Genomic DNA, 19766 nt, shown 5'->3' on the forward strand with positions numbered 1-19766 from the left:
GTTTCTGTTGAAGGATGCTGTCATTATTAAGTGTGGTTTAATAAAGATTTAATAAAGGTCTTTATAAAGGATTACTCTAGCTTTTTAATGTAATTCGGGAAATGTTCTGGCAGTACTAAATTTAACACAGGAATTGTATTTTCCTTGAGGAACTTTTCCATGAACCCATCAATGTCTATAGTGCCATTTTTGTGTGTGATTCTTTGAGAAATTTTTCTAATAACAATGGCTATTGGCCTCGTAAGGTTTTCTTGCCCTTCTTGAGTCGTTTTTGTAGTTTATATTTTCCTGTTTTGTTTTGTTCTGTTTTGAGATAGGGTCTCACTCTGTCACCCAGACTGGAGTGCAGTGGCGCAATCTTGGCTCACTGCAATCTCCGCCTCCCAGGCTGAAGCTATTCTCCTGCCTCAGCCTCCAGAGTAGCTGGGATTACAGGCGTGTGCCACTACTGCCCAGCTAATTTTTGCACTTTTGGTACAGGGGGGGTTTCACCATGTTGGCCAGGCTTGTCTCAAACTTCTGACCTCAAATGATCCACCCACTTTGACCTCCCAAAGTGCCGGGATTACAGGTGTGAGCCACCGCGCCCGGCCTTGTAGTTTGTATTTTCCTAAAAATGTATCCATTTCTTGGATATATTGTTATTATCATAGATTATACATAATATTTTATAACCCTTTATAATGATTTCTTTTCTCATTGTATGATGCGTTATCTTCCTCACATGTGCTTGCATTCATATCTACATGATCTTTTTCTCAATTTTCCTCACAAGTAGTTTTTTAAAAATCCTCTAGTCTTTTCAAAGAACCAGCTCATGGGTAAATAGATACCTTTTCTGTTTTAAAAATTCATTTAACATCTGCTTTTATTTTTATTTTATTCTTGTTTTACTAAGGTTTATTTTGTTGTTTTCGCTAGCTTCTTGAAATGAATGCTAAGTCTGTTTTAATTATTCTTGACTTCATAACAAAAGATCCAAAGCTATACATTTTCTTCTAAGTATAGTTCTGAGTATATCCCATTAATTTTGAAAAATAGTTTTGTAGCTATCTTGATTTTTCTCAATAATCTGCAGTCGCAATTTTTATTTCCTCTTTGACCCTATTTTTTGGTGTTTTCAGTGCTTAACATTTTAAAAATATGTTCCTTTTCTTTATTTGATTTATCCTTTTATTATAAATTTCTAGATTTATTTCATTGTGTATTGAAAATATGACCTGAATAATTTCTTTCTTAAAGTTAATAAGGTTTTCTTCCTGGTTTCAGGTATAATAATTTTGCATAAATGATTCACTGAAGAACTGTATTCTCTATAGGGTACAATGATCATTATATCAATTTTGGCTTAATAATTATATAATTCATATGCTAATTTATTTTTTCTAATTTATCAAAGCCTAAGAGCAGTATGGTAACTACCTACAAATACTATTGCTTAGTTAATTTCTCCTGGCATTTCTTCACCTCTGCCATCCTACCTTAACCTCCTTGATTTATACAATATTTTAACTGAAAAATTCTGAAAAGGAATTTTGAGGAAAGAGACTTTATTCCAGTGAACAGTTTGCAAGCCAGGAGATACAGCCTTCAGTGTAAAATAAAGGTGTGCTCCTGAGAAAAAAATTAAGGGTTTAGGTTTTCCAGCAAAAGTTCCCACCCAGATTGCCAATCAGGTCTATTTATGCAAATGAAAAATTCACACTTGCTTAGTTCTGATTGGTATATGGTATACACAGCTGAGTTCTGATTGGTTGTTACAGTGGAACTTTCATTGGCTGGTAACTCTGATTGGCCAAGGCAAGTGAACTCCAAAAGTCTCAAAATTAAAAATGTGTGAGTTTTACACAGACCTCTGAGCACCTATGTGACCTCTAGTCAGCAAATGGTCACTTGGCTGTATTTCAAATTTTGGCCCAGGTAGTTACTGAGGATCCATCCTGAAAGATTGGCTGTTTCAGGTTTGCATTTGTTCACAGTGTATATGTGTAAGTGTTCATATATGTATATATGTGTGTGTGTGTGTTTGTGTGTGTGTACATAATAACCCTTTTCTCCTAACTCTGTGGGGTAACAACTATAAATTGTTTGGGTGTATCCTTACAGATCCTTTATTGTATGTCTTATCACTTTTTTTAAAGTTTTTTTTAATTATCCTTTTAAAATCCTAAGTTATATGAGCAATACATGAAATATAGCTTTTAATTGTGTGGGTTACATATTTTTGTTGTATGAATAATATGAATAGGTTATGCTGTACGCATTGCTCTGCACCTTGCTTTTTTAGGAATAAGTCTTAGTCATCTTTCCATATAAGTATAGATCTACAACATTCTTTTAAACTGTGGCATGATATCTTTTTATGTGAATATAGTCTGTATTTAGTTAATGAACTCTTTTGATAGACCTGGTCTGTTAATTTCCCCTCAAGTAAGCTGAGATAATTTGCATATTTTAGTTCATTCCTTCTTCTGATTTTAATTAAAATAGTCTAGGCTTTTAGATCCAGATTATATGTAATATATTATCTTCCCTATGGATAATCATTTTTGACATTTCTGGATGTGAGCCTGTTTTCCTTAATTTTGTCTGGTATATTGTGAGTCCTTTCAATCTAAAAGTTCATTATTTCTTTGACTCAGATAAATTTTTATCTTTTATTTTTTGACATTATTACCCTTCTTCCTTTTCTCTTCGTATGTGTGTGTGTCTCCAGAATTTATTCCCTCAAGTTTTTATTCATTATCTTCAATATTCTTTTATCTCTTAATTCTGGGAGAATTTCTTAAGGTAGCCATTGGAATAACTGATTTGGTTTTGGCAGTATCTAACATGCTGTTCATTGCCTCCATTACATTGTTTAAATTAGTTCCTGTTTTCATCAGAAATCAGTCTTTCTGGATCCCAGAATGTCCTCTTTTCATAGATTCAGTGTCCTCTCAGACCTTGTTGAGAGTGTACTCTTTAAAAGTATATTTCAGTTCTTTGGAATAAAAAGATTGCGTAGATAGACACTCTGATTCTTCAGGATTTTTCTCCTTTAAAAATTACTTGTTCTTTTTTTTATACATCTGGTTGATTTTCTCTGTATTTGTAGAAGGTGATCTTTGAGTTTTGGAATTTGAGGCGGATTTTATCAGATTTGTCTCCTGGTTCAAGACTAAGAGTATTCTTTATATGTTCTATAGTTTTATTTGTTACTTCCCTTTTGTTTCTTCTTACCCACCTCTAGATAGGGAGAGCAGTTGTTTCTGAAGAATTGGGAGAGTGTTATAACCAGAGGCACTTGTGAGGAAAGGAGAGAATCTTGCTAATGTACTGAAGGGCTTCTTGTCCATATTTGTTGTAGCTGCTTGAAGTTACCTGCAGCACTGCCCCTGTTTTCTGACCAGCACAGAGACGCTTGTTTGGAGCCTGATGCTGAGAGGGCCGAAAACCATATCATGTGAAGAATAGTTAGAGAAAGTCAAGTTATTTGTTCTAGAATAGGAAAGGTTTATAGGAGACATAATAACTATCTTCAGTAGTTAAAGGGTTGCCAGAACAAGGATTAGACTTGTTTTATGTGGTTCCAAGTCGTAGAATTATGTTAGAAGGGTGTCATCTTATATTCAAGGAAGGAGAATTGCTATAACTGACACAGCTGGTGTTTTAAATATTTATTGACTCTAGATTTCAAACATTCATTCAGATATAACCCACACACTTTGATGTTACCACTTGATACCAACATGCATGAATGCATGTATAAGTGGCCAAGTGCCTATGTGAGGTAGTAGGAGGCTGTGCAAGCACTGGCTGTGCCATTTGCTCATAGAGGCATTATCCTTAGAGAACTGCTGCTTTCCATTCCTATGCTCTTTTTATTTTTCATAATCACCTTACTGTAATTTCTTGATACTTAACATGGTAGTCATTACTTTTCACATCCATCCCTTTCTCCTGACATTCCTTTAGACAATGTGGTAGGCAGAATAAAATGTCCATTTTCTAATCCATAGAACCTGTACATATGTTACCTTACCTAGTAAAGGGGAATTAAGGTAGCAGATGGAATTAAGGTTGCCTATCAGCTTAATTTAAGATAGTGCAATTATCCTCGATTACCCAAGTGAGCCCAATGTAATCACAAGGATTCTTAAATATAGAAAAGGGAGGCAGAGAGTGATATAATGTGAGAACAACTTGGCTGGCTATTGCTGGCTTTGAAGGTGGAAGGGCCCACAGAACAAGGAATGCAGGCTGCCTCTAGAAGCTAGAAAAAAAAAACAAGAAAATGGATTCTCTACTAGAACCTCCAGAAAGCAACACAGCCTTGATGACACCTTGATTTTTAACCCCGCGAGACTCATTTTGGTCTTCTGGCCTCTAGATCTGTAATATAAAGAATTGGTGGTGTTGTAAGGCATTACATTTGTGGTAATTTATTATAGCACTGTGTTACATCATTCTCACATTGCTATAAAGAAATACTTGGGACTGGGTAATGTATTTAAACAAAAAAGGTTTAATTGGCTCACAGTTCTGCAGGCTGTATAAGCATGATGCTGGCGTCTGCTCAGCTTCTAGGGAGGCCTCATGGAGCCCTCATGGAGCTTTTTACTCTTCGCAGAAGGTGAAGCAGGAGCAAGCACACCACATGGCAAAAGCAGGAGCAAGTGGGGGAAGTGCCATGCACTTTTAAACAACCAGATTTTGCAAGAACTCACTATGATGAGGATAGCATCAAGCCATGAGGGATCTGTCCCCATGACCCAAACACCTCCTACAAGGCCCCACCTCCAACACTGGGGATTACAATTCATCATGAAATTTAGAGGGGACAACATCCAAACTATATCATTTCACCCCAGCCCCTCAAGTTTCACATGCTTCTCACATTGTAAAATACAATAATCCCCTACCAATAGTCCCCCCAAATCTTAACTCATTCTAGCCTCAAGTCCAAAGTCTCATCTGAGACAAGGCAAGTTCCTTTTACCTATGAACCTATAAAATCAAAACAAGTTATTTACTTCCAAGATACAATGGAGGTACAGGTATTGGGTAAATACTCCTATTCCAAAAGGGAGAATGAACAAAAGGGGCTATAGGCCCCACACAAGTCTGAAACCCAGTAGGGTTTAAATCTTAAGCCCTGTCATTTAATCTTAAATGTAATAAAATCATTACATCGTAAAGTTCCAAAATAATCTCCTTTGACTCCATGTCCCACATGCAGGGCACACTGCTGCAAGGGGTGGGCTCCTAAGGCTTTGGGCAGCTCTGCCCCTGTGACTTTATGGGGTTCAGCCCTGGTAACTTCTCTCATGGGCTGGAGTTGAGTTCCTGTGGCTTTTCTAGGCTCAGGATGCAAGCTGCCCATGGCTCTACAATTCTGGGGTCTGGAGGATGGTGGCCCCCTTCCCACAGCTCCACTAGGCAGTGTCCCAGTGGGGACTCTGGTGAGGGGGTTCATCCCCATATTTCCCCTTCTAACTGCCCTCATAGAGGTTCTCTAGGGGGGTTCCACCCCTGCAGCAGGATTCAGTCTGGACATCCAGGTTTTTCCATACATCCTCTGAAATCTAGGTGGAGGGGGCCAAGCCTCCTTCACTCTTGCATTCTGTGTGCCTACAGACTTAACACCACATGGAAGCTGCCAGGGCTTATGGCTTGCACCCACTGGAGCAGTGGGCCCAAGTACCTGGGCCCCGTTGGGCCCCTTTGAGCTGCAGCTGGGGCTTCAGGGATGCAGGGAGCAGTGTCCTGAGGCTGCACATGGAAGCAGCCCCCCACTCACCCTCCTAGGCCTCTGGGTCTGTGATGGAAGGGCTACCTTGAATACATCTGAAAAGCTTTAAATGCCTTTTTCTCATTGTCTTGTCTATCAGCACTTGGCTCCTTTTTAGTTATGTAAATCTCTCTAGCCAGTGGTTGTTCCCAAGCCTGCTTGGATTCTTCCCCTGAAAACAGTATTTTCTTTTCTACTACATGGCCAGGCTGTAAATTTTCCAAACTTCTGCACTCTGCTTCCTCTTTAAATATAAACTTCCAACTTTAAGTAATTTATTTGCTTCTGCATCTGAGTGTAGGCTTTGAGAAGCAGGCAGACCCCATCTTGAACACTTTTCTGCTTAGAAATTTATTCTGCCAGATACCCTAGGTTGTTACTTTAAGTTCAAACTTCCACAGATCCCTAGAGCATGGACACAATGTAGCAGGACAAGCCACAGACAAGAACCCCTCAGACAGGGAGTTGTGGAAGGAAAGGACTTTATTCAGCTGGAAGCATTGGTGGATTCACGTCTCCAAAATCTGAGCTCCCGGAGTGAGCAATTCCTGTCCTTTTTAAGGGCAAGGGCTTACAACTCTGAGGGGGTCTGCATGAGAGGGTCATGATCGATTGAGCAAGCAGTGAGTACATGACTAGGGGCTGCATGCACCAGTAATCAGAACGGAACAGAACAGGACAGGGGTTTTCACAGTGCTTTTCCATACAATGTCTGGAATCTATAGATAACATAACCAGTTAAGTCAGGGGTCAATTTTTAACTACCAGGCCTGGAATGCAGTGCCGGGCTGTCTGACTACTGATTCACTTCTGTCTTTTCTTGAACTCCTACTTTTTCTTTGAGGCAGAAATTGGTCATAAGACAATATGAGGGGTGGTCTCCTCCCTTATTTCCCCGCTTTGAGAACCTCACTCATTAGTGGGAGTTCTCACTTTCATCCTCACTACCTGTGTCTTTTTGCAAGACACATCGATAGTGATTCATATAGTACACTTGTGCTGAAGCATTTTGGTGAACTAAGGTAGCGATGAAACTTTTTATCGTTTGAAGAAGTACAGGTAGCAAACAAGGGAGTAGTAAGCAGGTTCCTATTACTATTATAACTCCTGTTATAAGAGTTTTAAATCCTCCTAGCGCTGGGAACCATTTTCCAAACATGACCCCAAGATCAAACCCATGCCACACTTGCATGGGCATATGTGCCAGTTTTGTTATATCTCTGTGTCTTCAACTACTTGCCCTTGATCATCTGTTTGTAGACAGCAATTAGTAAGGTTAAATTGCCTATAGACCTCTCCTTCAGCTGCTAGCAAGTAGTTGAGAGCCAGTCTATTTTGATAGATAGCATTTCTCATCTGAGTTTCTTGCCAGGCCAGAATACTCAAGGCTCTGCCAGTTTTATTAATGATGATTTCTAAGACAGCTTGTAACTGTATGATTCGGTTGAGCATGTAAATGGGGGGTCCGGTATCCCCACAAGCTGTCTTGTGCCCAAGTAGCAGGCCCATAATATTGTATGATTCTCTTGGGACCATTCATCATCTTTCTAATTTCCTATAGCTATGCTTCTCTTTTTGCAGGAAGCATGGACACGGCAGCCCTGGAGTTTGCCTGTTTTTATAGGCAGTAGGAAGAAAGATGATTTAATAGTGCCAATAACACAACTACCTGCCCACTGGTTGGGTAATTTGGTGTAAGCTCTATGCCCAAATATCCAGTATAATTCAGTGGGGGCTGTCCAGTCCTGGTGGGACTCTGGGTGGGTCCACACGGTTTGCAGCTTTGGGAATTTACTAAATGGATTCCTTTCTGTGTGATTTGAACTCCACCAAGTGACTGTTTTTGTGGTACCATTATACAGTTTCTGTCCCAGACAACTAAGTCGTCCTGCGGGGTGAGTGAATTCTTTTCCTTCCCTAGCTATGCAATATTGTCCAATAATTGAAGCTTTTAGGATGCAGAAATTATCAGGGTGATTCTTTTGAGCCGGGAATTCATCAGGAACTGGGTCTGTAGGTACTAATTCTCAGGCTTCCCATGGCCATTGATCTCCCATTACAGTTCCTCCACATACATAACATGAAGTGACATTGAGAGACTGGGTTACATGCTTGGCTAATTGCAAAAACAAATTTCTTGTTTTTCCTGGAATTACTGGCACATGTAGTTCATCATAGAAAGTTTGAAACACTGACTCAGGAGAGCATTTGTAAACTTCTCTTTGAACTAAGATATTTACTCAAGGATCCAGTCTGGCCCCACTGATTCCTAAGGCCACATGCTCCCCTTTTTTCCAGCAAGGATCAAGGGGATTGGTTATTACCAGCTCTAAGGGGTTACATTGTCCCTTAGTATAGGAAGGGCCACTTTTTCCTTTCTGAAGGTAGACTGGATCCTTTTCATTTTTTATCCAAGTGGCGCAAATGACACAAGACCAGTATCTAAATTCATTTCCACACAGTCCTAATTCATGAAAAATGTACTTATTTTCAGTCATATAGCCTTTTTCCCAATCAAAAGAGCCACATCCCCTTCCTAACTCTATTATTAATGACAGCACAGGCATCAAATTTCAAGATTATGCATTTGGGCACTCCTTTTTCTTCTGTTTTGGCTTTTACTTGTATCATTTACGAGTCCCCACCAGGCTTCAGTCCTTAATCTTATTTCAAAAACTCTGGATATGAGAGGCTCAGAGGGGTCATAACACACATCTAGGTGGTCGTTTCCTGAGCTACGTACCTTGTACTGGGTGTCATTTTATAAACATGTTCCTTTTAAAGTTCCTAGGTATTCATAGTAACTATAGAACAGAAAGATTGTTTTAACTTGTTGCACTACCTCAGTAACCTGATGTATATACACTGAGAGCAGTACTCCATGCAGGGAAAATTGGTGGAAGTTTTTACTATACAAGTCCAAATTATAAGGAAAATGAGTCCCACGATGATTCCCCTCATGCTTTGGCCGTGTGTAGACCAGTCAGCTTCTGGGTGTGACTAGAGCAGGGCTTGTTGTCCTCCTCAGAGTCACTTTGCAGGGGTTGTCTGGGCTTGGTTTTGCCTCCCAGGTTTCAGTGGCTCCAGGTTTCACACAGCTGTGGTGGATCCAGGCTGGGATTCCTTCTACCTTTACAGCCGTGGGGGTGGTCAGGATTATGGTCTGAGGTCCTTTCCACTGTGGCCACAAAAGGGCTACGTTCCAGTCCTTGATCTACAGGTGATCACCTGGAGAGAAAGGGTGAACTGGGGAGAATAAGCTGACGGGACACCTCTAACTTACTCAAGTTGAGATTGTCTGTGTAATTTTTCCCAAAGCCTGTAGCTGTTGCTGTAACTCAATTTCACCTGGAAGCTCCCATAGTATAGGAAGAGGCCTATGATACAGTATTTCATAAGGGGATCATCCTGTTTTCTTAGAAGGAGTGCATCTAATTTTAAACAATACCATAGGAAGGGCCTGTATCCATTTTAATCCTGTTTCCTGACATACTTTCCCTAAACTGTTTTTGATGGTCCGATTCATTCGCTCCACCTTTCCAGAACTCTGAGGTCGGTAGGTGGCATGTAGCTTCCAAGTGATTCCTAATGCCTTTGCTGTCTTCTGTACCAAGTCAGCCACAAACACCAGCCCCTATCTGAGCCAATTCGTAAGGGCAGTCCAAACCTAGGAATAAGATCTCAGAGAAGCACACGGGGTTACTTTGTAGGCCTTTTCAGTTCATGTTGGATAAGCCTCCACCCACCCAGAGTAAGTACACACAAGAACCAGCAAATACTTGTTACCTCCACATTTCAGCATTTCTGTGAAATCTACCTGAAGATCCTCAAGAGGAGCCGCTCCATAAGCTTGTGTGCCAGGTGGAACAGTGGGGCCTTGCCTCGCATTGTGCTGTCGGCAAGTAATGCACCGTTGTACTACTGCTTCGGCAAGGGCTGGCAAGTGTGAGATGTAGTGGCCTACATCTCACTGTACTGGCCTAACAACTTTTCAAGTGACTCTTGACCTAGATGAGTGGTTTCGTACACAGCCAGTACGACTGTGGCTCCCAGCAACTGCGGCACAGCTACCCTCCTATCTGGCAGTCTGATCCATACTTCTTTTATTACTTGCCCCCCTTCTGTGTGGAAAAAGTCTTTTTCTTTCTTAGAATAGGTAGGTACCAGGTCAGGTGTTTGAGGGAGTAAGGGGGCTGCTACTGATGCCTGATAAGGGGTAGATGCTGCTTTTAGAGCTGCTGAGTCAGCTTGGGAATTTCCTAAGGCCACTGAGGTGGAGGCTCGCTGGTGTCCCCTGCAGTGCATGACTGTCACCTTCTAAGGTTTCCACACTGCCTCTAATAATTGTAGAATTTTTTATTGATATTTTATGTCCTTTCCCCCAGAGTTTAAAAGGCCCTTTTCCTTATATAATGCTCCATGCACTTGGAGGGTTAGCAAGGCATATCAAGAGTCAGTGTAGATGTTTACAGTCTTACCTTCACTGAATTCTAGAGCCCGAGTTAAAGCAATGAGCTCAGGCTTCTGGGCTGAAGTGCTCTGTGGCAACGGTTTGGCTTCAATGACAGCATCCAAAGTTACCACCGCATATCCTGCACCTCTTTCTCCTTGTGGGTTGATGAAGCTGCTCCCATCCATGAATAACTCCCAGTCTACTGATGCCCATGGCTGGTCCCGAAGGTCAGGTCTGCTAGAATAAACTGAGTCCAACACTTCTACACAGTTAATGCTCGACCGGGCTCTCTGATACTGGGAGCAGGGTGGCAGGATTTAGGGTGTTACAGACTTCAATGGTTATGCGGGGATTTTCACATAGCAACCTTTGGTACTTGGTTAATCTAGCATTTGTTAGCCAATGATATCCTTTGGTATTCATCAAAGTTACCACAACATGGGGGGGCCTTTATGTTGAGGTTTTGCCTAAGGGTTAGTTTATCTGCTTCTTGTGGTAACAGGGCCGTCGCTGTCAGGGCCCTTAGACATGGGGTCTAGACTTTGGGAACCCCGTCTAGTTGTTTTGAGAGATAGGCCACTGGCCTTGGCCAGGGCTCCACAGTCTGGGTTAAAACTCCAACTGCCATTTTTTCTCTTTCTGACACATAGAATGTAAAGGGCTTTGTCAAATCTGGTAGTCCTAGGGCTGGGGCCGACATAAGTTTTTCCTTTAACTCACAAAAGGCTTGCTGTTGTGGAGGCCTCCATTCAAAAAGCTCCTGGTTGCCCCCCTTTGTAACCCCGTACAAAGGCTTGGCTAGTACTGCAAAGTTTGGAATCCATAATCTGCAAAACCCCACAGCTTCTAGGAATTTCCTTACTTGCCTTCTGGTTTTAGGTTCCGGTGGGCTGCAGACGACCTGCTTTCTTTCTGACCCCAGGCTGCGCTCCCCTTTCCGAATAGTGAATCCCAGATAGTGTACCTGCTGTCTGCAGATCTGAACTTTCTTCTTAGGCACCTTATACCCACAGTCCTCCAGGTGCAGAAGCAGGGCATCTGTCCCTTTTGTGCACCCAACTGCTATGGAGCGTCCCAGCAGAAGGTTGTCCACGTACTGGAGTAAGCCTAGGTCTTTAGCAGGAAACTTTTGCAGGTCTCGAGCCAGGGCCTTCCCGAAGATAGTAGGGTAGTTCTTGAACCCTTAGGGAAGCTGGGCCCAAGTGTACTGAGTAGTGACACCTGACTCCGGATCTTCCCACTGACAGGCAAACAGCTTCTGGCTCTCAGGAGCTAGTCTGATGCTAAAGAAGGCATCTTTTAAGTCCAGACAGGTAAACCAGCTGTCCTCAGCTGGCAGAAGCCCTAACAATGTGTAAAGGTTAGGAACTGTAGGGTGCAGAGTCACTGTAGCTTGGTTGAGCAAGCACAAGTCCTGTACTGGCCGGTAGTCCTTGGTCCCTGGCTTAGGGACAGGGAGGAGGGGGATGTTCCGTGGAGACTGGCAAGGAACTATAATTCCAAAGGCTTTCGAGTGCTTGAGATGAACCTGGATTCCTTTGAGAGATTCTCTGGGAACCGGATACTGCTTTTGTCTAATTGACTGGGCCCCAGGCTTAACTTCTATGAGTACAGGGGCTTGTTTGAACTTCTGTGAGTACAGGGGCTTGTTTGACCGCCAGTCCCAGAGGATTATCCCCCGCCCATACTTGGGGCCATTGCTTAACTAGAGCTGGTTTAATCTCTTGGCCTGGCTCGGTCAGAAAAAGTTTCCATTATTCTTCTCTGGGGACCGTAAGGGTCATAATAACTCCTGTTCCTGGTAACTTTAGCTGTAAAAAGCCCTGTTTTGTAAAGGAGATGGTGGCTCTCAGCTTGCTAAGCAAGTTTCTTCCCAGCAAAGGCAAGGGACAGTCAGGCATATACAAGAACTGGTGAACTATTTCATGTCCCCCCAGTGAGCAGGACTGCAGTAGACAGAAAGCCTGCTTAGTGGAAACTCCTGTTGCTCTGATTATATCAATGGTTTTCTTGGATAAGGGGACAACCAGGGTGGTCACTACTGAATGCTCAGCACCAGTATCAACCAAAATCTTAATGTCCTTGCCCCTAATTGTAATCCTGACTGTGGGCTCCTTGAGGGCACTTGATCCCGGCCCCCTTCAGTCTAATAGCCCTTCAGCCAGATTGAACAAAGCACCCTCGTCTTTATCTTAGGTCTTTTGCTCTGAATCACCTTGCTTTTCCTTCAGTTGGGGACACTTATCTTTCCAATGTCCTATTTCCTTACAATAGGTGCATTGGTTATGTTGCAAGCGTGGGCAATTAGATTGGGTATTCTTCCCAGAACCCCCGTTTCCCTGTCCTTTCAGGGGAAATCCCGTAATGGCCGTGGCCAGTAACTCAATGTTTCACCTGGCCTGGCGTTCGCCTTCTTTATGGCTTTCTGTGGGACTTGTTGCATCTCTATTCACAAACACTTGATTGGCTTTTTCCAGTAACTGTGAGATATTCATACCTGCAAACCCAGCCTGTTTCTGCAACTTTCTCCTGATACCTTCCGTGCTTTGACTAACTAAGGCCGTATTAATCATGCGCTGATTTTCAGGGCTATCTGGATCAAAAGGAGTGTACATACAGTAAGCCTCACACAGTTGTTCATAGAATTGCGCTGTACTCTCTTTTCCTTGGATGACCTCAGAGACCATATTTACATTTGTAGCCTTTTGAGCCTCTTTCTTTAGACCTTATATCAATGCCTCACGGTACTGTCTTAGCCTCTCCATGTCTGGCCCCTCGTTCAGTTCCCATTGAGGGTCTGTTCCTGGCAGCTGAATTCTTCTATATTCTTGGGGGTTTTGGTAATCGATTGGGATGTGCTCCTCTAGCCACTTAGTTGCCGCCTGGAGCACCCTTTGCCTTTCATCTGTATTAAAGAGGTACATGAGCAACTGGTGGCAATCATCCCAAGAAGGATTATGAGTCTGTATAATAGTTTGGAGCAAGTCAATTAAAGTTTGAGGCTTTTTGGTGTAAGATGCAGTATTATTTTTCCAATTGAGGAGGTCAGCAGAGGTGAAAGGTTGATACACAAAGGCTGCCTTTTCACCGTGTGTCCATCCTCATCTACCCCAGTATATTGCTGTTCTCTCAGGGGCATTTGGATTTCAGTTTTGGGCCGTAAGTGAGCTGCCAAAGGAGGAGTTTCTCCCACAGCTTCACTTTTTCTTTTGTCTACTCTGGGTGGTCTGGGAGTATGGATATCTTGTGGAGGTGGAGGTGCTGTGGGCTCAGGAGTGGGGAGCCCTTCCTCTCAATAAGGAGGAGGCACTGCTGATACCAATTCCTGCCATGATTCTTCTGGTGTTGGCTCAGACAGGACTTTTGGTGCCAACTTCCCTCGGTGGGTGGACTGACAACCTTCCTTAACTAACTGTCCCTTTGCTACTAGTACTGCTGCTCCCTGTCCTCTTAACCACTATGGGGGATCTAAAACTAGCTATAACCAAGACTCTATATACGGGAACTGATCTGGGTGCCCTGGCTTACAGGTTACCCTGTGCTATACCTTCGAGACAAAGGACCTGTCCAGGCTTCCTTCTGATGGCCAGCCCACCTCTAATGCTGGCCAGTCTATCTCACACAAAGTTCTAAGTTTTCCTGGTGTCATAGTAACTCCATAGTCTCCCTTAAATCCCTTTTTGAAATTTTTCAACATAGTTCCTAGTGGGATAGGCTTACTTTGTGCCTGAACCATGTTTCCTTGAGATAAAACACCACACTCACACCACATGCACACCACAAAACAAAGAACGAGTAAAGAGGGCACACACACACTTTTACAGTTTACACCAAACCAGAATCAAAACCAAAATCAGAGTATCAAGAAATCCAAGCCAGGTCAAAACCAAAACCAAAGTATCAAGCAATCCAAGTCAAGTCAAAAACAAAAACGAAAGTGCCAGTACAGACACGTCATGGGTGATCAGGCCATGCTTCCACTCAAATGGAGTGGCTAAGTTCCAAAGACCAGTCTTACCAAATTTCAGATTTCCAGACTCCAAGTGCCAGTTCCTTCCTGGTATTCAGCCACTGCATTGATCCTCCACAGGGGCCTGCCATGCACTGCTCTGGTGAGGCGTTCCACTGGGGCAATTGCCTACCCGGGAGCACTCTCAGGATCCACGTCACTCAAGCTGACTGGAGTCCCCCACAGGGATGTTCCACAGGGCAGGCCTAAGCCACCTAACGGGCTGCCTCGACCATCCATTAATCACCTTGCTTCCCGGTCAGGGAACCAAGAAATGTAGCAGGACGAGCCGCACACAAGAACCCCTCAGACACCGAGTTGTGGAAGGGCTTTATTTAGCTGGGAGCGTTGGTGGACTCATGTCTCCAAAAACCGAGCTCCCTGAGTGAGCAATTCCTGTTCCTTTTAAGGCTTACAATTCTAAGGGGGTCCGTGTGAGAGGGTCATGATCGATTGAGCAAGCAGTGGGTACGTGACGAGGCTGCATGCACCGGTAATCAGAATGGAACAGAACAGGACAAGGATTTTCACAGTGCTTTTCCAGATGATGTCTGGTATCTATAGATAACATAACCGGCTAGGTCAGGGGTCAATTTTTAACTACCAGGCCTGAAATGCAATACCGGGCTGTTTGACTACTGATTTCACTTCTGTCTTTTCTTGAACTCCTACTTTTTCTTTGAGGCAGAAATTGGTCATAAGACAATATGAGAGGTGGTCTCTTCCCTTAACAATATAGCCAAGTTCTTTGCTAAGGCATATAACAAGGGTGACTTTTGCTGTAGTTCCTAATAAATTTCTCATTTCCATCTGAGGCCTCTTTAGCCTGGACTTCACTGTCCATGTCAGTATCAGCATTTAGGTCAGCATTTGGCCATTTAACCAGTCTCTAAGAAGTTTCAAACTTCCCCTCATCTTCCTCTCTTCTTCTGAGCCCTCCAAATGTTTCTATCCTCTGCCCATTTCCCAGTTCCAAATTTGCTTCCATATTTTCAGGTATCTTTATCACAATGCCCCATTCTTTGGTACCCATTTTCTGTGTTAGGCAATTTTTGCACTGTTACAAAGAAATACCTGAGACTGGGTAATTTATTCTAAAGAGAGGTGTTAATCCAAAATATCTGAGACAGGTCTCAGTCAATTTAGAAAGTTTATTTTGCTTCCATGACACAGCCTCAGGAGGTCCTGATGACATGTGCCCAAGGTAGTCAGGGCACAGCTTGGTTTTATACATTTTAGGGAGAAATGAGACATGAGTCAATATATGTAAGATGTACACTGGTTCACTCTGGAAAGGTGGGACAACTCGAAGTGGGGAGGGGGCTTCCAGGTCATATGTAGATAAGAGACAAATGGTTTGCATTCTTTTGAGTTTCTGATTAGCCTTACCAAAGGAACCAATCAGATACTCATTTATCTCATTAAGCAGAGGGATGACTGAATAGAATAGAAGACAGACTTGCCTTAAGCAGTTCCCAGCTTGACTTTTCTCTTTAGCTTAGTGATTTTGGGGTCCCAAGATTTATTTTTCTTTTGCAGAGGCTTGGCTGGGCATGGTGGCTCATGCCTGTAATCCCAGCACTTTGGGAGGATTGCTTGAGGCCAGGAGTTTGAGATCAACCTGGGCAATGTAGTGAGACCCTGTCTCTCAAAAAAAAAAAAAAATAGAAGTTTAATTGATTCACAGATCTGTAGGGTGTATAAGCATGGCACTGCTATCTGCTTGGCTTCTGAGGGGCCCCCTTCAGGGAGCTTGTACTTTTGGCAGAAGGCAAAGCAGGAGCAGGCTGTCACATGGCAAAAGCAGGAGCAAGAGGGTGGGGTAAGGTGCCACACACTTTTAGACAGCCAGATCTCACAAGAACTCATTATTGCCAGAACAGCACCAAGCTGTGCAGGCTCCATTCCCATAACCCAAACACATCTCACCAGGCCCCACCTCCCACATTGGGGATTACAATTCAACATGAGATCTAGAGGGGACAACATCCAAACTATATCAGGCACCAATAGGAAACTAACATAGAACAGGTTTCTGAGTAGATCCAAGGCCGTATTCCAGAAACAATAAGAACTGTTTCTTGGTATTTCTGTTATTCAGAAATATAATGTGTGTATTGCTGAACCATTATATTTGACCATCTTCAGACAATCATTCATCCATGAAAATATATGTCAATTTCAAGTGCTTCTCATTGACTATTTTTTGGATCATCTAGGTACCAGTCATTAAGAGTAACCTATACAAGGAGAGGTCCAATTAAGTGAAACTTACAGGGAGGGTAATGTCACTCAATATAAGGGAGAATTTTCTGTTAAAGCCATTCAAAAAGACATTGGGCTATATTTGGAGGTTTGTATGGCAGGATCTAAACAACTACTTGGTGGAGATGTTAAAGAGAATATTCATGCATTGGTTGAGTTGTTGGATGAGGACAGATTTTATTCTTGAATCCTAAGAACCCAAGGGGTTGTGAGGAAGAAGCATCACTGAAGATTGGGTGGGACTCTTGTGTATAGATGTGCAAATTATTCCTGTACAGGGTCTCTAGCCAAGACTGAAACCGCCAATAGACTCTAGCTCACACTTTGTTTGCCAAGCTGTGCATTCTGGCTATGGGGCTGCTGTGCCCTGAGGTAGCAGTAGCCTTTGGCTAATTCATATAAAGGTATTATCTACTTGATAAGATGTATGCTTGAAGGGCTGCATTCACCCAAAGAAGGCACTTTTTTTCTAATTTGCAGAAAGGTACTGCACAGGCCAGCACAAACCATGGGACTAGGGCTATAGGAGATGGTTTCTTGGAGTTGGTGAAGGCAAGACAAGGATACATAAGAAAAGAAACTAGAAATCAATAGTAAGAGGAAGTTGGGAAACTGTACAAATACATGGACATTAAACAACATGCCCCTGAATGACAAATGGGTCAATGAAATTAAGAAGGAAATCAAATTCTTGAAACAAATGAAAATAGAAATACAACATACCAAAACCTATGGGATAAAACAAAAGTGGTACTAAGAGGAAAATTTATAGCAAAATTTTATTTAAAAAGTAGACAAATATCAGCCGGGCTTGGTGGCTCACACCTGTAATCCCAGCACTTTGGGAGGCCAAGGCGGGCGGATCACGAGGTCAGGAGATCGAGACCATCCTGGCTAACACAGTGAAACCCCGTCTCTACTAAAAATACAAAAAATTAGCCAGGCGTGGTGGCAGGCGCCTGTAGTCCCGGCTACTCAGAAGGCTGAGGCAGGAGAATGGCATGAACCCAGGAGGCGGAGCTTGCAGTGAGCTAATATCATGCCACTGCACTCCAGCCTGGGGGACAGAGCCAGACTCCATCTCAAAATAAATAAATAAATAAATAAATAAATAAATAAATAAATAAATAAATAAAAATTTAAAAATAAATAAATTTTTAAAAGTGGTCAAATATCAAACAATCTAACAAGGCACCTTAAGGAACTGGAAAAGCAAGAACTGCTTTAACCCAAAATTAGTAGAAGGAAAGAAAGAATAAAGACCAGGGCAAGACTAAATGAAATAGAGACTAAAAAAAAAAAAAATGCAAAAGATCAACAAAATAAAACGTTTTTTGAAAAGATAAATACAATTGACAAACCATAAGCTAAACTAAGAAAAAAACGAGAGAGAAGCCAAATGAGTCAGAAAACGAAAAGAAGGGAAGGGGGTTATATTATTAATACTTTAATCCCAGTCTGACTTCTCCAGTCCCTTAGCTCACTTCTGAATTGTGCTACTCCCAATTGATATATTCTAATAGCATATCTAGTTGGGAAGAGAAAGTAGTACATGAATAAACTGATAAATGAGTTTCCATATTTCAGAGCTAAATAAACATCTCCTTTGGGAGGTCACTGTACAAGTTGGCAGCAAATGGAGAAAGCAAGAATCTAAGTATCAGAGATCAAAGGGAGAGGATGTGTCCACTCAAGACTTTTATAGAGAAGGTAGAGCATTTCTCTCTGATTTGTAAGGCTGGTCAACTACCCAAATGTGTAAGGATAGATAATGCCAGTGTCCTCAGAGGCACAGGAGATATACACAGGAATCTAGCTAAAGCAGTTTCTGTATTCGTAGCAGAGTCCCAGCTAGCCAGGACTGTTCTTGATGTTGCAGACCATCCAGGTAGCTAGATCTGTCTGGAGGCGACTTTGGAGCTGGACAATATGCAGATCTGTGTCGTGTGTGTATTCCTCCAGGTGTCCTTTGAGATGACCCATGAGACCCTGTACTTGGCAGTGAAGCTGGTGGATCTCTACCTAATGAAGGCAGTATGCAAGAAGGATAAGTTACAACTCCTTGGTGCCGCTGCCTTTATGATTGCAGCAAAATTTGAGGTGAGCCTGAGTCCCTATGGCCTGGAGAACTAATCAAGTTTCCGTCCAACCCAGTGAATGAATATATATTCATATATATTCATTGTTATGTGCTGCATAACAATGTTTTGGTCAATGATGGACTGCTTATACTATAGTGGTCCTGTAAGAGTATAATGGAGCTGAAAAAGTCTTATCACCTAGTGACATCTTATCTTTTGTAATGTTGTAATGTAATGCATTACTCATATGGTGATGCTGGTGTAAACAAACCTACTGCACTGCAAGTCATAAAAGTATAGCACATACAATTACGTACAGTACATAATGCTTGATAATGATATAAACTGTTACTAGTTTATGTGTTCACTATACTTTTAATTGTTTTATTATTATTTTATTAGAGACAAGGTCTCGCTCTGTTGCCTAGGCCGGAGTGCAATGATGTGATCATAGCTCACCGTAACCTCAAACTCCTGGGCTCAAGCAATCTTCCCACCACAGCCTCTCGAGTAGCTAGGACTATAGGCATGCACCACAGTGCCTGGCTAATTTTCAGAAAATTTTTTGTAGGGGTGGGGGTCTCATTTTGCCCAGGCTGGTCTTGAACTCCTGGCCTCAAGCAATCCTCCTGCCTTGGCCTCCCAAAGCACTGGGATTACAAGTGTGAGTCACTGTGCCTGATCCGGTTTACAGTATACTGTTATTTAAAAAAAAAAAAAAAGTTAACTGTAAAATAGCCTCAGGCATGTCCTTAGGGAGGTTTTCCAGAAGAAGGCATTGTTGTAGGAGATGACAGCTCCATGCATATTATGACCCCTGAAGAGCTTCCAATGGGACAAGATGTGGAGGTGGAAGACAGTGATATTAATGATCTTGACTGTTTCTAGGCCTAGGCTAATGTGTGTGTTCGTGTCTTCATTTTTAATAAAAAAGTTTAAAAAAGTAAAAAGTAAAGCTGGACATGGTATTTCAATGCCTGTAATCCCAGCACTTTGGGAGGCTAAGGCAAGAGGACTGCTTGAGCCCAAGAATTTAAGACCAGCCTAGAGAACAAAGTGACACCCCATCTCTACAAAAAAATAAAAAAGATTAGCTGGGTATTGTGGCACATACCTGTGGTCCCAGCTACATAGGAGGCTGAGGCAGGAGGATCCCTTAAGCCCAGGAGGTTGAGGCTGTAGTGA

General features: G+C 42.4%; 1 protein-coding gene across 1 annotated transcript in view; it reads left to right on the forward strand.

Annotated features, from left to right (window-relative positions):
• Positions 1 to 18633, forward strand: part of CCNB3 (cyclin B3) — a 47046-nt gene extending 28413 nt beyond the window's left edge. The window contains exon 9 of the mRNA XM_030926680.1: positions 18463 to 18633. Coding sequence (XP_030782540.1) covers positions 18463 to 18633 — 171 coding nt within the window. The remainder of the gene's footprint in view (positions 1 to 18462) is intronic.
• Positions 18634 to 19766: the final 1133 nt, after the last annotated feature.

The sequence above is a fragment of the Rhinopithecus roxellana genome, chromosome 3 (genome assembly GCF_007565055.1).
Source record: "Rhinopithecus roxellana isolate Shanxi Qingling chromosome 3, ASM756505v1, whole genome shotgun sequence".
Classification (NCBI taxonomy): domain Eukaryota; kingdom Metazoa; phylum Chordata; class Mammalia; order Primates; family Cercopithecidae; genus Rhinopithecus; species Rhinopithecus roxellana.